This window comes from Canis lupus, chromosome 14, assembly GCF_003254725.2.
Source record: "Canis lupus dingo isolate Sandy chromosome 14, ASM325472v2, whole genome shotgun sequence".
In the NCBI taxonomy this organism is placed as follows: domain Eukaryota; kingdom Metazoa; phylum Chordata; class Mammalia; order Carnivora; family Canidae; genus Canis; species Canis lupus.
The window spans coordinates 2859418-2872433 of record NC_064256.1 but is presented as its reverse complement, the minus strand read 5'-3'; the positions used below and the strand labels follow the sequence as shown (position 1 = coordinate 2872433).

The following is a 13016-nucleotide window of genomic DNA, read 5'->3' as shown; positions in this document are numbered from 1 at the left end:
CAACAGTGTAAGAGGGTTCCCTTTTCTCCGCATCCTCTCCAACATTTGTGGTTTCCTGCCTTGTTAATTTTCCCCATTCTCACTGGTGTGAGGTGGTATCTCATTGTGGTTTTGATTTGTATTTCCCTGATGGCAAGTGATGCAGAGCATTTTCTCATGTGCGTGTTGGTCATGTCTATGTCTTCCTCTGTGAGATTTCTCTTCATGTCTTTTGCCCATTTCATGATTGGATTGCTTCTTTCTTTGGTGTTGAGTTTAATAAGTTCTTCATAGATTTTGGAAACTAGCCCTTTATCTGATAGGTCATTTGCAAATATCTTCTCCCATTCTGTAGGTTGTCGTTTAGTTTTGTTGACTGTATCCTTTGCTGTGCAAAATATCTATTTATTTTTTAAAAGATTTTATTCATTTATTTGAGAGAATCCTATATGTCTTGATTGGAGAGTTTAAGGTAATTGCTAACAATATGTACTTAGTGCCATTTTGTAGTTCTTATAATTGATGACTTTCTTTAGTGTTATACTTGGCTTCCTTTTTTATCTTTTTGCATATCTATTATAGATTTCTGGTTTGTGATTATTATGAGGCTCATATATAACATCCTAAGTACACAGTCTGTATTGTTGATTGTTGCTTAAGTCGCTCAGCGGTTGAGTGTCCTCCTTTGGCTCAGGGCGTGATCCTGGAGACCCGGGATCGAGTCTCACATCAGGCTTCCCTGCATGGAGCCTGCTTCTCCTTCTGCCTGTGTCTGTCTGTCTCTCTCCCTCTGTGTCTCTCATGAATAAATAAATAGAAATCTTAAAAAAAAAGTCCACATTCTAAAAGAACTTCAGTTTTACACCCCCTCCATATTTTATGTAGATATATTTTGTATCTTTTCATTTTGTGAGTCCCTACTTAAATACAATGTGACTATCAGATAAAACTGCTTTTACTACTTTTGTCTTTTAATCTTCATCTCAGCTTTGTGATTGATACACTATTTTTACTGTATATTTGCTTTTACTTGTGAAATTTTTTTTCTTAATTTTCTTCTAATTATGATCTTTTCTTTTCCACGTAAAGAATTCCCTTTAACATTTCTTATAAGGCCAGTGTAGTGGTGATAAACTCCTTTACCTTTGGTTTGGGAAATTCCTTCTCTCTCCTTCAATCCTGAATGACAGTCTTGCTGGGTACTCTTAGTTATAGGTCTTTTTTCTCTTGAGCACTTCGAATGTGTCATGTCTCTCCTTTCTGGCTTGCACAATTTCTGCTGAAAAAACAGCCTTATGGGAGTTTCTTCATACACAACTAGTTGCTTCTTACTGGTTCCTTTTAAGATTCTCTATATTTAATCTTTGACTTTTTAATTATGTGTTTTGTTGTGGACCTCCTTTGGTACATCTTGTTTGTGGCTCTCTAGGCCTCCTGGACTTGGATATTTGTTTCCTTCCCCAGGTTAGGTAAGTTTTCTGCCCCCCCCATCCCCTTCTGGGAACTCTCTAATGTAAGTGTCAGTAAGCCTGATGTTGTCCCAAAGATCCCTTAAGCTATCCTCATTAATTTTTTTTTCCCTCTTCACGTTGGGTGCTTTCCATTAGCTGGTCTTTCAGATCACTGATCCACTCTTCTGCAACCTCTAATTTGCTGTTGATTCTAGTGTATTTTTCATGTTATTGTATTCTTCCACTCTGATAGCTGCTTTTTTGTATTTTCTCTTGGTTGAAGTTCTGAGTTCATCTACTCTTGTGTCTATTCCAATAAGCTTTTTTCTAATAATTTCTTTGAACTCTTTATTGGGTAGATTTTATTTAGTTCTTTTTCTGAAGTTTTGTGCTTTTGTTTAGAGCATGTTCATTTAGTTTGTGTTTATTTCTATGAAGTAGATGGGACAGCGACTTCCTTTCTAAACTTGAAGAAATTGTCTTGTGTAAGGATATCTGGTATCGACTGTGTGCCTAGCTGTTTGGGCTGATTGGAGCTGTAGCCGGTGGGTAAACTGGGAATCCCAGGGCCCTGCAGAAAGCACTCTTGCAGGACAGCTGAAGCCACAGGAGGCCTGTGCAGAAAGTCCCACAGCAGTATGTGTAGGGGGGGTGCCCAGGCAAGTCATCTGGAGCATCCCAGGATGCTTTGCCCCTGTGTCACCTTGGTGATACAGCAGGCCAGCCAGGATCCTATCTGTATCTGCATTACCATCAAGGTGGAGGAAGAGTGTAAACAGTGGCATGTTGCAGCCTCTCTGACCCCAGAGAGTGTTCTAGCAGGACCCCTACCGCTTGGTAGAGAGCTAGTTCCTTAAAAAGCCATGGCTTAAAACAGCAACTAGATATCTGCATCCCAGGGTAGATAAATCGGCTCACAGTCCAATTCTATCCCTCCCCATTGCAGTTTATAGTGTCGGGGTTCCCAATTGTTACCATCTCTCTCTCACCATTCTGTACGTGGTACCTCCATCCTCTGTTGTGCAGAAGTTGTCCAGTCAGCCCTCAGTTCTTAAGAAGGAACTATAGATATAGTATATATATCTATATAGCTATAGATTCACTGTGTCCAGAGAGAAGTAAGATCAAGATTCTACTTCACAAACTTCAATTTCTAGTGAAAGCTATATAGTAAGTGAAGTTTTTTTTTAAAAGATTTTATTTATTCATTCATGAAAGACCCACAGAGAGAGAGGCAGAGACATGGGCAGAGGGAGAAGCAGGCTCCTTGCAGGAGCCTGATGTGGGACTTGAACCCAGGACTCTGGGATCACGATCTGAGCCAAAGGCAGATACTCAGCCACTGAGCCACCCACTGTTAAGATAAACCAATGCTAAAGTTAAAACTTAACTATCCTGTAAGTGAAGTTTTTAAGTGTTAAGAATTCAAATCAAATGGGTTAAAGCTACCCCCAAATAAAGGAAACAACTCTGTACATAAGAAAATATTTTCAATCAAAGAAAGGTATGAAGATTAGAAAGACATTTTGAGGGAAAACTTAGAACAAGACCTGAATGAATGTAAAAAAGTTGTAGGTTTATAGAAAAAAATTTAATATATGGTCAGTAATGGCTAAGATCAGAATTTAAGTTTTAATATTACATAATTTTGTTTATAATTTATGAAAAGCAAACCAATAATCTAAGATTCTATGTCTTCATCAGATCTTTGATCATTCAGGAAAACTGAGTCTTCAATATTAAAAGAGCCAAGTTTTGCTCACAATTATGTAACCTTTGGTATTTGCCTTTAATATCTTACTGTCACTTTGGTTAAATATTTCATAATGATTAGGAATCCTATTTAATAAAACGTTCAAGCCTTTTGATATTTATTGACAAACTTTCCAAAATCAAATTCTAAAAAGTCCTTTCATCACAATCTAATAGAAATTTTCAAAATATTTGGTCTCCTTATAAAAAGATTACGCTAGTTAGGCTTAAGTTACATGGGAAGCTCTGTCAACTGATACTGAAACCCTCTCAGATTATATTTATGTAGAAGTGGTATTAAGAACTCTATGAAACTCTTAGAAATCAGGTATGTCCTAGTATGTTATCTTAAAGTGCTGTGTGTCACAGAAATAACCAAATTTCCTTGTCAAGTGCATGGTCATGAACTCTAATCAGATTTTTAACCATGGCCACTTTTGTCTGTTGTTTCCAGACAGTTATACTCAGATGCTTTTACAAACCCTCCTGCAAATGTTTTGTCTGCATTGAGATTCATGGAAAGAAATCTGAGTACACGTGTCTCTGATAATAATTAAGATCACGCAACTGAACTCAGTAAGAATTTCCAGAACTAATGAAAGAATTAGATTTCAGCAAAGTAAGAATAACATGGAACTGAATGAATTGAGGATGACTGTAATTTTTATGACTTTTTGTTAAACACTGATTTTTTTCCAGCTTTAAAGAAATTTTTTCTTAAGATAACTATAACTTACAGCAATTTGATAAAACATCTTTGTGAACAAAACATTTATCTTCTCTACCTAATCCCTTCAATATTCTTATATTTTCATAATATACTCATTTGCATAAGTTCAATAAGAGTAATAGAACACAACTGGAAACACTGATTATATTACCAAGGCTTTGACTAGAATGTCATATTTGAGGGAGACCTGCACAAACTCAGACACCACCACACAGCTTAAGGAAATAAGGTTGACTATACAGAGCCAATAAAGCCCCCTGTGCCCCCTGGAAAAACAGCCTGATACCTTGCTTACAGGGTTCCCAGCAGATTTACCAGGTGAAGAGGGAGGGTCATTTCCTGGCAGGTCCAAGAACTTCGGGACACTTTTGGGGCCTTGAGAAAGAATTAACCAAACCTACAGCTGTTACAGGGGAAGTCTGAGCAAGTATTTTTTGTTTGGCTTCTCACCTTGGGAGGCTGTTAAAAGTTCAGGCTAGAAAGTCCTTAAAAAAGGGCCTATAGGATCACTTACTATTCTTACTGCACTCGTGTAAATAATCAGGTCAAATTTTTAAACACTAGACTTATTTTGCAAACCGATTAGTCTTAATTGGGCTATCTTTGGTAAAAGTTAGTGTGATTATAAAGAGAAAAACTGTTTCAGTAACATATCTTTGTGAATACTATATTCTCATACATTTCATTATGAACTGGACAAGATCTTGATTTCTTGTTTTCTCCAGTGTCTGGCTACAACTTCCTCAAAGAACACCCCCTCCCCCCAATCTTTTTTTACTTGGAATAACTTGATTAAAAAAACTGTCCTTTTTCTTGAAGCCCTGCAAACTACACATAAACAACTTCAGAGAAATCAGAACAGCTCATATGTAGACAATCTCCATGCCTGTTGCTCTATGGGCTACTCAAAAAGTTCACCACAAAAACTCAAAATTACAAACCAAGAAAATACATCAGATTGCCACTGCCTGCTATCCAGAAATCCACTTCACTGGCTACCATCAGAAACGCCTCTCTCTTACTCATTACCTGATTTGATTCAGTGGACTAACTTTGAGAACACATAGCCACCTCCTATGAGTTTAACGAAACTGACATAGCTATTGTCAGAACCCAGCAGGTTCACTGAAATGGAACAATCTATCAACTTTTAAGGTATGAAACTTCCAGGGAAGTTGCAGAGGAGGGAACTGCAGGAGCCAAGAGCAGACTACCCATAATGTACCACAGTGGCATACTCGGTATTTTGAATTGAAGCTATGTGGGAAGCAGCAGATACAAGGATACTCAGAGTCTCCTCTGTCCTTCTAAGAACAGAAAACAAAACTCCCATTTGAAAGGTATGCTCCCCCTGCACTAAGAACTAAAAAGATGTCTTTATTTAAAGCTAAGAAAGCTACAGAAACAAATCTGGCTATATTTTTACTAATCTACTACTACAGCCTGAATTCCTTACTAAAACTCCCAAACATCCGTCGTCTTTATCCTGTCAATTCCTAACAGATTTATTGTCTAAAATGTAGATTTTAAAAATGCCCGCTCTAGTCCTTTGTTTAGGTTTTGGGTGCGCAAACTCAAACTTCGATTTTTTTTTTCTCCTGTTAATCTGTCTCATGTAAATTTTAATTCGTAGTCCAATGGAAGAATCTTGAACAGAGGAAAATTTCTTCCTCTCCTTCACTCTAACATGCCAAGTGGTCCACCCATGAGCACATCTCCCAGCCCACAGCTAATTCACTGGCTCTGAATAATTCCTGAGGTTTTCCACCTCCCTTCTGCATAGGCATTTGGCACTGTTGAACAAAGTGAGCTCAACATGGGGTGAAAAGAGCAAACAAGAACATTATTTTCCAAATATAGAAGGGCATGGTGGTTAAGATTCTCAGTTCCAGTTTCAGGTAACAAAAGAAACATTTTTACATTAACCCTCATGTTTATACTTATCTATACATATATTCACATATGGGCCACATCTTCTCGCACTCCAAGTATCAGTGCCTGTAACAATGTCTAACAAAATACCTTGTAAAAATCCACAAAAACAGCCAAGAGGCCCCAGAGAATAGAGGCATAAACAGACGCAAGATGACAGGCACAGAGAACTATGCAAGTTTTCAGTGGAGAAGTGCACAGATGAACAGAGACTGCAGTGAGGACAATGGAGGTGGGGCTCAGGAGGAAAACAAAATAGGGCAGGAAAGAGGAAAGCTGCTCGAGAAATGACCCCAAATTATTAGAATCCTTTAAAAATGTCAGGTAATCTTCTCAGAAGAATAAGGTACTGCATGTAGCATTTCATTTTGGGTAACTGGAAAGGAAGAAGAGGGGATAAACTAGATTGTGTCTAAAGCTTGACGGACACTTACACTTACCAAGTACGTTACTGATTGGTTTAGATGAAAAGGAAAATAAAAGGGATAAAAGATAAAGCAATACAAAAACAAAAGAGAACATAATGTGAGGGCAGAATTGTGGTAAAAGCTAACTAGGTATTACATTAATATAATTCAAATATCCACCATCTTCTCCTGTTACTTTATGGTGAAGGTCAAGCTGTTAAGTGGGTGCACAGATATGTGTACACATGTACACACACACAGGACAGTTTCTGGCTAGTGTCATCTGCTATGATCTTCAGTCAAAGGGCAGAGTTTTGGATGTCTTAAACATCAATCCCTTTTGCAAACTATCTCTGGGGTACAAAGTTATTACATAGTCGAACCAAAGAAAGAGGAGAAGCATTTTAATAGACATTTCTCCTCCAGCTGTGTGGGTCTGGTCCTCTTCAAAATGGTTTATTTGCCTCTTTAATACAAGTTGAAATTAATCTCAACCTTGATTGAAAAATCAGTTATCCTATGGAAACAAACTGTCAAAAAAAGAAGTTGCTAATGAAAGTATTAGTGTCCATTAGACATATTTTCTTACATCTGGCCACTAGAGAGAAAATCAACTCACAAGGTATTTCAGACATTCTGTTCTTCTATTTCTTAGTGTAAATGCCATAATCTGTCCATATGTAATCTCTTATTAATAAAACCAGCAGCAGTATTCAGCCTGAGAAGAACAGGTACTTTCTAAATCCAGAATCTAAAACCTAATAGACCCAGTTAAATGCTGTCTGTGTACATTAACACATCTCAGTTACTAAAAATGTTCATCAACATAAAAAGGAGGACACTAAATTATGTAAGGCTCCAGCCTGTGAAGACTCCAGATACACAAAAATCTAATATAGCCCCTAGGGATGGGTTCTTCTATCAAGTGATTTTTACAAAGTAGTTTTATTTTGTTTTTAAGAGGATATTTAATTCATGCTTTTTATAGCACCATCAGTCAGAGGAACTCTACATATTCCAAAGAAAATACCTTTTGATTCCATGAATGGGTTCATACCAAATTTGGCATTTTTTAGGACAGACCAATTATCAGCACTAGAAATTTGTCCATGTCCAGAACAACACTGTCTGAAAACCCTGTGACTTAGATAGAGAAACAGTATCTACATTTTATGGAACAAACAATGAGGCAGCTTAAGTTCCTTTCCCTGAGTGACCCAATGGTTCTTGGACACTTATCTCAGACCCCATCAGGGAACAGCTGCAGGCAGAAGAGGAAACAGGCCATACCACAGAGTGAGCCAAGGTGATCTCAAGAGCCGCATCACGATTTAAGAATACAATCTATATCCAAAGGGGTGGGGGAAAGGAAGGCTTTTTTCACGTGTGCAAAAGAGAGAAGAGCATGGACTTGTGCAAGTTTAATGAAGGTTCGGGGCTGAGTGAAGAATGAGGAAATACAAGAATAGACTCTCATGCTATTTTCTCCTCTAATATCGCAGAAACTACACCAACACATAAACGTGCGTGCACACACACAAACACACGTACCTACACACACCATATTGACACTGTTCCTCTTTCTCAAAATTATCCCAGGAAGAAAACCACACCTCTGAAATGATCAGCCTAAAGGGGCATCACGCTTCCTCACAGAGTAAAACAAATGACTTCCCAACCACCTGTAAATACCCATCAAGAACACGAAGATACCTTATAGGAAAAAAAAAAAAACAAAAACACACAACTTTTCATTTTAGTTGTGACTGGACCTGATTGATACACCACACCCACATCCACCATATATGAGAGTCTCTACTCCTTAGCCTGACTGGCCACGAAGCTCTCACACTGACAGGCAGCGCTCAATCTCTCTGGTTAAGAAGCCTTTCAAACACTGAATGCACCCACTTGGAACCAGCCCCGTGAGGGCCTGGCTGGGCCCAGAGGGGAGCTGTGGTGCCCTGGGTGCCGACGAGGGCCAGCTGCTCCCAGCCATCCTGGCATCACCATTTCAACTGTGGGCTAAAGGGCTTTGTGTAGAAGACTGAGGGGAAAAACATCCTGCCTGATTCATACTCAGCATTTCTTTCTTATTAACTCTGTGCCATAGAGATATGCTGATGGTCTAAGCACAGAAAGCAAAAAGACTTGCACATGGCGGGGGTGGGGGTGGGGTGGGGAAGGAAGCAAGATGTGGGAAAGGACGACCACCAGTCTTGCTCCAGTGTCACCAGGGCTCAACTCACAGGGACAGCCGCTTCCTTTCCAGTCCCAATGTCACAGGGCCCCTCATAGTTGCTTCCTGGTGATGATGCCTGGAGCATCTGACTGGCTCCAGTGCTGCAGAGGTGGTGGGGGAGGGGAAGAGTGACAAGAAAAAGGGTGGTGGGCACGGGATGAGAATGACCGTATGGCAGAGAATCGTCAGAATGTCAACAAGAGAGAAACCTGTCTGAGACCACGGATAGAAAACTAGTAGCTATGGGGACTGAGAATTCAATAAACAAGTAATGGTACTAAATATTTTGGTAAACAAAACAAGTAACAGACTGGCTGTTCAACAGTAGAGAACTATTCTTGTGTCTATTTCGTAGTTGAGGGGTTTCCATTTGGAGTCCACAAACGTTGGCCTGTGCAGCCTTAAAAAAATCTGAGAAGTCCCTCCTGAGGATTCTCTGGAACATGGCTGGTTCAATACTTCAGCATTAACAAAAGTGAAATGGTGGCCAGACCTTCACCAGCCCTGGCACATTAGCATACTGGTCTCTGTGCTCCAGGCAGACCTCAGTTTTTCTTGTCCTTCTGCAGCTGGCTTTTGGTGGTCCCTAGGTTGTTCCACACTTCTGTGTACATGAGGGTCCCAATGAAGACAAACAAGGTACCCAGCCAGTGCCACACAGTGAAAGGGTTCTGGAAGTACAAGATGGAAAAGATGAGGCTGACAAACTTGCGGAGAGTCACAACAAGGGTGACGGTAAGGGAGGCGCATTCTGTGGTGAGAATGAAGACGCCCCGGATGCACACATACCTGGGGTAGTGGAGTTAAGGTGGTTTTCTGTAGACTATCGAGAGAACATTCTGGCATCTCTCTTGGTTTAAATGTTCATATTATAAGAACCAGAAAACATGGGGGTGCGTTATGGCTACTCTGAGGCTCTTCCTTAGCAGAACATCCAGCAGGTGAACGTCCTACCATTCGTGTGTGGATCCGAACTTGAAACTGCCTGCAGACCTCCCACCGTTCTTGTTCTGAATTCTTCACACCGTGTACAGTGAGGGTCCCGTCCCCGATAGTGAAGGATGGTGGGGAACACTTTCAATACAGGTCAGCAAACCCACCTTATAGGACCCGGGCCTCACCTACTCATCCAAAAAGGAGCTCTGTGGGCAAATCTATTAGGTGATGTCAGAGGAATGAGACCAATCTCAACCTGTTTCACTGTTTCAAAGCCTTAATGACTTTTATAACGTACTCAAGGTTGTTCAAAAGAACCTTAATTTAAAAAATTAGGTTTTAATTAGTTTGAAATTTCTTGCAGAATTTTGTGGTGGCTTATGACATATCCTGGGCTACTGAAAAACCCCAGCAGAAATAACAGAGCATTCATGTCATCTACTAATACTTAATTATCCAGTGATTTCTACCCCTCCACCCAGAGCAAGCTCCTTATGGTGGCCAGTGACTTCCTGGCCTACAGCACCACTAACATTTCTTTGGCCCTCCACAAAGGCACTAACTGATGGGCACCTCTGTCTCCGGTAGTCCAGAACAGATCAAGGCAGAAATGAAACTCCTATCATGGCACCATTAGAAGAATAAACATTCCTATGTCAAAATAACACAGAGCAGACCATATGGCAGAGGACTGCAAAGGATACTGAGTGATGACATTCATCAGGAGGTAGAACCACATGATGGGCACTGTCACACCAATGACTGGGACTTGATACAATTCTGCAAAGATTAAGAGGAGAGATCGTCATATATTTTTGACAGCTTAATGGAGACTGAACAGAATAGAGATCGCAGCATTACTTCCTTTGCAAACAGATCTGGACTGTACAGCACAGTAAAACTTGTCTTGATTCCAGGCTACATCGGTCTCAAGAGTTATTACATTGGTTTCTTAAATTATGATTTCTTTACACTGTAAAATAAATTTTCTACCATATACCTGAATAGGACCTCATTTTACAAAGAAACACTGTGAGTACAGAGAAGTTAAGCATGACATGGTCTTAACACACAATCAACACAGGAGTAAAGACAACCAGTAACTAAATGCCATTTGGAAATACATGCAATCCTACTAGTAAATCAAAGAATGCAAAACTAAACAAGACGCTACCATTTTACAGCTATTAAAACAGCAATTAAAAATTTATAAAATCCTAATCTAGAAAGGTGCTAGTGAAATTGGCAACCACTCAGTTGGTCGTAGTGTCAATTGGTGTGCGTTTTTTCTTAAATCACTTTCATAATGCTTATATTAAGGGGCAATAAAAGTATTTATAGCCATTCTTAGGAATTAATCCTCATTCAGAAGCAAAAGAAAGTCCTCCATTGATTGGAGTACTATTTATAATGAGGAAAAACTGAATCAATCTCAATGGCTAATCTTAGAGCAATGGCTCTGTAAGCAAAGGAACTTTCACTAAGTGAGGCATGACACATTTGAATAAAAAAGAATCATCAAGATTATATGCAGTCACATAAAAAAGAAGGAAAGTGAAAAATCAAGTATAAAATCTTATCTGCACGAGGATGACAACTATGTTGGAATATATGAAACAGTCTGGGAAGAAACTGGTAAAATGAAATTAGCAGCCATCTAAGGCAATGGAACTCTAACTTTTCTTCCTTTAAATATATTCTTACGTTTTATATAATGATGCTTACACAGTGAATATTTGGGAGGAAATAAAATATTCAAGATCAAAGAGTAAGGACATAGTGATCCTTAAAGGATCAGTTTTTTAAAAATTCCCAGGTTGTTTGGGGGGTTGAACTATACAGTATAGCTACTTTCTTTGGCAAAAAAAGAAAAAGCCATATACATAAATGTAATATAACTGTTTGTCTGGATTTGTGGGGAATTCCCATAATCTGGTTTTCTGTTATCTTTAAAACACTTAGGACATACTGAAATGAAAAGACAGTTAACAAGTATTATTACTGTTTAGTAACTTCAGAGATCCACTGAATTAATTGGCTGGGGAAGAGCCAAGCTGTAGGACTCAGAATATTTAGATGGATATTCAATTCTCTTAACAAATTCAAGGATAATACGTTCAGCTGAGATAACCTCAAGGCAAGGAAGAGAAGAAAAAGCATATTCTTAACTAAGGGATGATTTTGAAGAAGTTGAAAGATTCTTTTTTTTTTTTTTAATGATTTTATTTATTCATTCATGAGAGACAGAGAGACAGAGACAGAGAGAGGCAGAGACACAGGCAGAGGGAGAAGCAGGCCCCAGGCCAGGAACCCGATGTGGGACTCGATCCTGGAACTCCAGGATCATATCCTGGGCCAAAGGCAGGCGCTAAACTGCTGAGCCACCCCAGTGTCCCAAAATTGAAAGAATCTAAAAAATATTTTATATAAAGACCCATACCTGTGACTTTCAGAAGCAGCATTCTAGTAACTATATCAAAATCAATCCCAAGAGATCTGATAATGTTTATTTCAGTAGCCTGACACTATGTGGAGACTCACAAGAGACCTTAAAAAAATCATTGTGTCAAAATGGCTATGTGTCAATTTTATCTTTAAAAAACAAGTTAGAAATGATTAATTCAGAGACATAGAAACTTTCTGATACACTTTTTTGTGGGCGAATGGGACAGGCAACACTGCAAACTCAAACAGAAAGCATTCACAACTTCACAACGCAGGTTCAGATGGCAAACCTGTTTATAGGGCACACACTGCCATTCTACAAAATATACTTAACCATTTTAGGCATGAGCAATGGAAAGCCTTATTTTTACAAATGTTTATTTGTTCCTGTGTGTTCCTCTGTCTGTATAAACTGTATGTCTTTTAGTAGATAATCACATAAGTAATTCCTTTCCAGTTAATTGGCAATTTATAGCTAGTTTATTAAAAAGCCACTTTATAACAAGAGCTAACTTACCCTGTAGACATCTAAGCAAATTTTGCTTATTCCTGCTGCCTACTTATCCTGTACCTCGGAAAAAAGCCCCCTCGTGTTTTTGTTTCCCTCTGCTCCAAGGGAGCTAGGACTTGGGTGTGCGAGCAGGTCTGTCTTCACCAGCACAAGAGGTATGGCGGCAGCAGAAAGAGCTGGACTGCTGCCCAGTTTCTCACAGTCCCATCTCTGCAGAGTGTTATTGCTATTTTTTTTTTTTTTTGCATTCTCAAAACATCAAACATTCCACATGCAAATGCAAAAACAAATTCCAAAGCAGAAGACAAAATCTGAAGATACTTTGACATCACTTGCAAATAACTGAGAAAGCACCTGTATAGAGCTTTCGTGGCTGCAACTGCTGACTAACAGCACTATCTTTCTGGGAGGTGGATTGAGGATGGCTTCCAACAGGGCAGGGATTTGGGTAAGATCATGAAAAAAGTGGTGGTCAAGTCAATAGCAACGGTGAGAGTTGGCCTCAGAATCTGTCAGGTAATTCTACTGGATGACCCCACACTCACCTGACTTATTGAATAGAACTGCATGGTCATAAATATCAGAAGCCAGGAAGATGAAGCCAGGAAGTGGAAGAGCATGCTACGAGAAA

General features: G+C 39.3%; 1 protein-coding gene across 5 annotated transcripts in view; it reads right to left on the bottom strand.

Annotated features, from left to right (window-relative positions):
* SLC35B4 (solute carrier family 35 member B4) overlaps window positions 1–13016 on the bottom strand; it is a 45548-nt gene that overhangs the window by 7875 nt on the left and 24657 nt on the right. For 3 of the 5 annotated variants that reach the window (XM_025471708.3, XM_049093460.1, XM_049093459.1), the window contains exons 8-10: window positions 12931–13006; window positions 10134–10209; window positions 3824–9282 (exon numbers count right to left, since the gene is read on the bottom strand). In XM_025471708.3, coding sequence (XP_025327493.1) covers window positions 9039–9282; window positions 10134–10209; window positions 12931–13006 — 396 coding nt within the window. In that variant the 3' untranslated portion in view covers window positions 3824–9038. Of the gene's footprint in view, window positions 1–3823; window positions 9283–10133; window positions 10210–12930; window positions 13007–13016 lie in introns of those variants that run through there. The other 2 variants (XM_049093461.1, XM_049093462.1) reach the window with 2 other exon arrangements.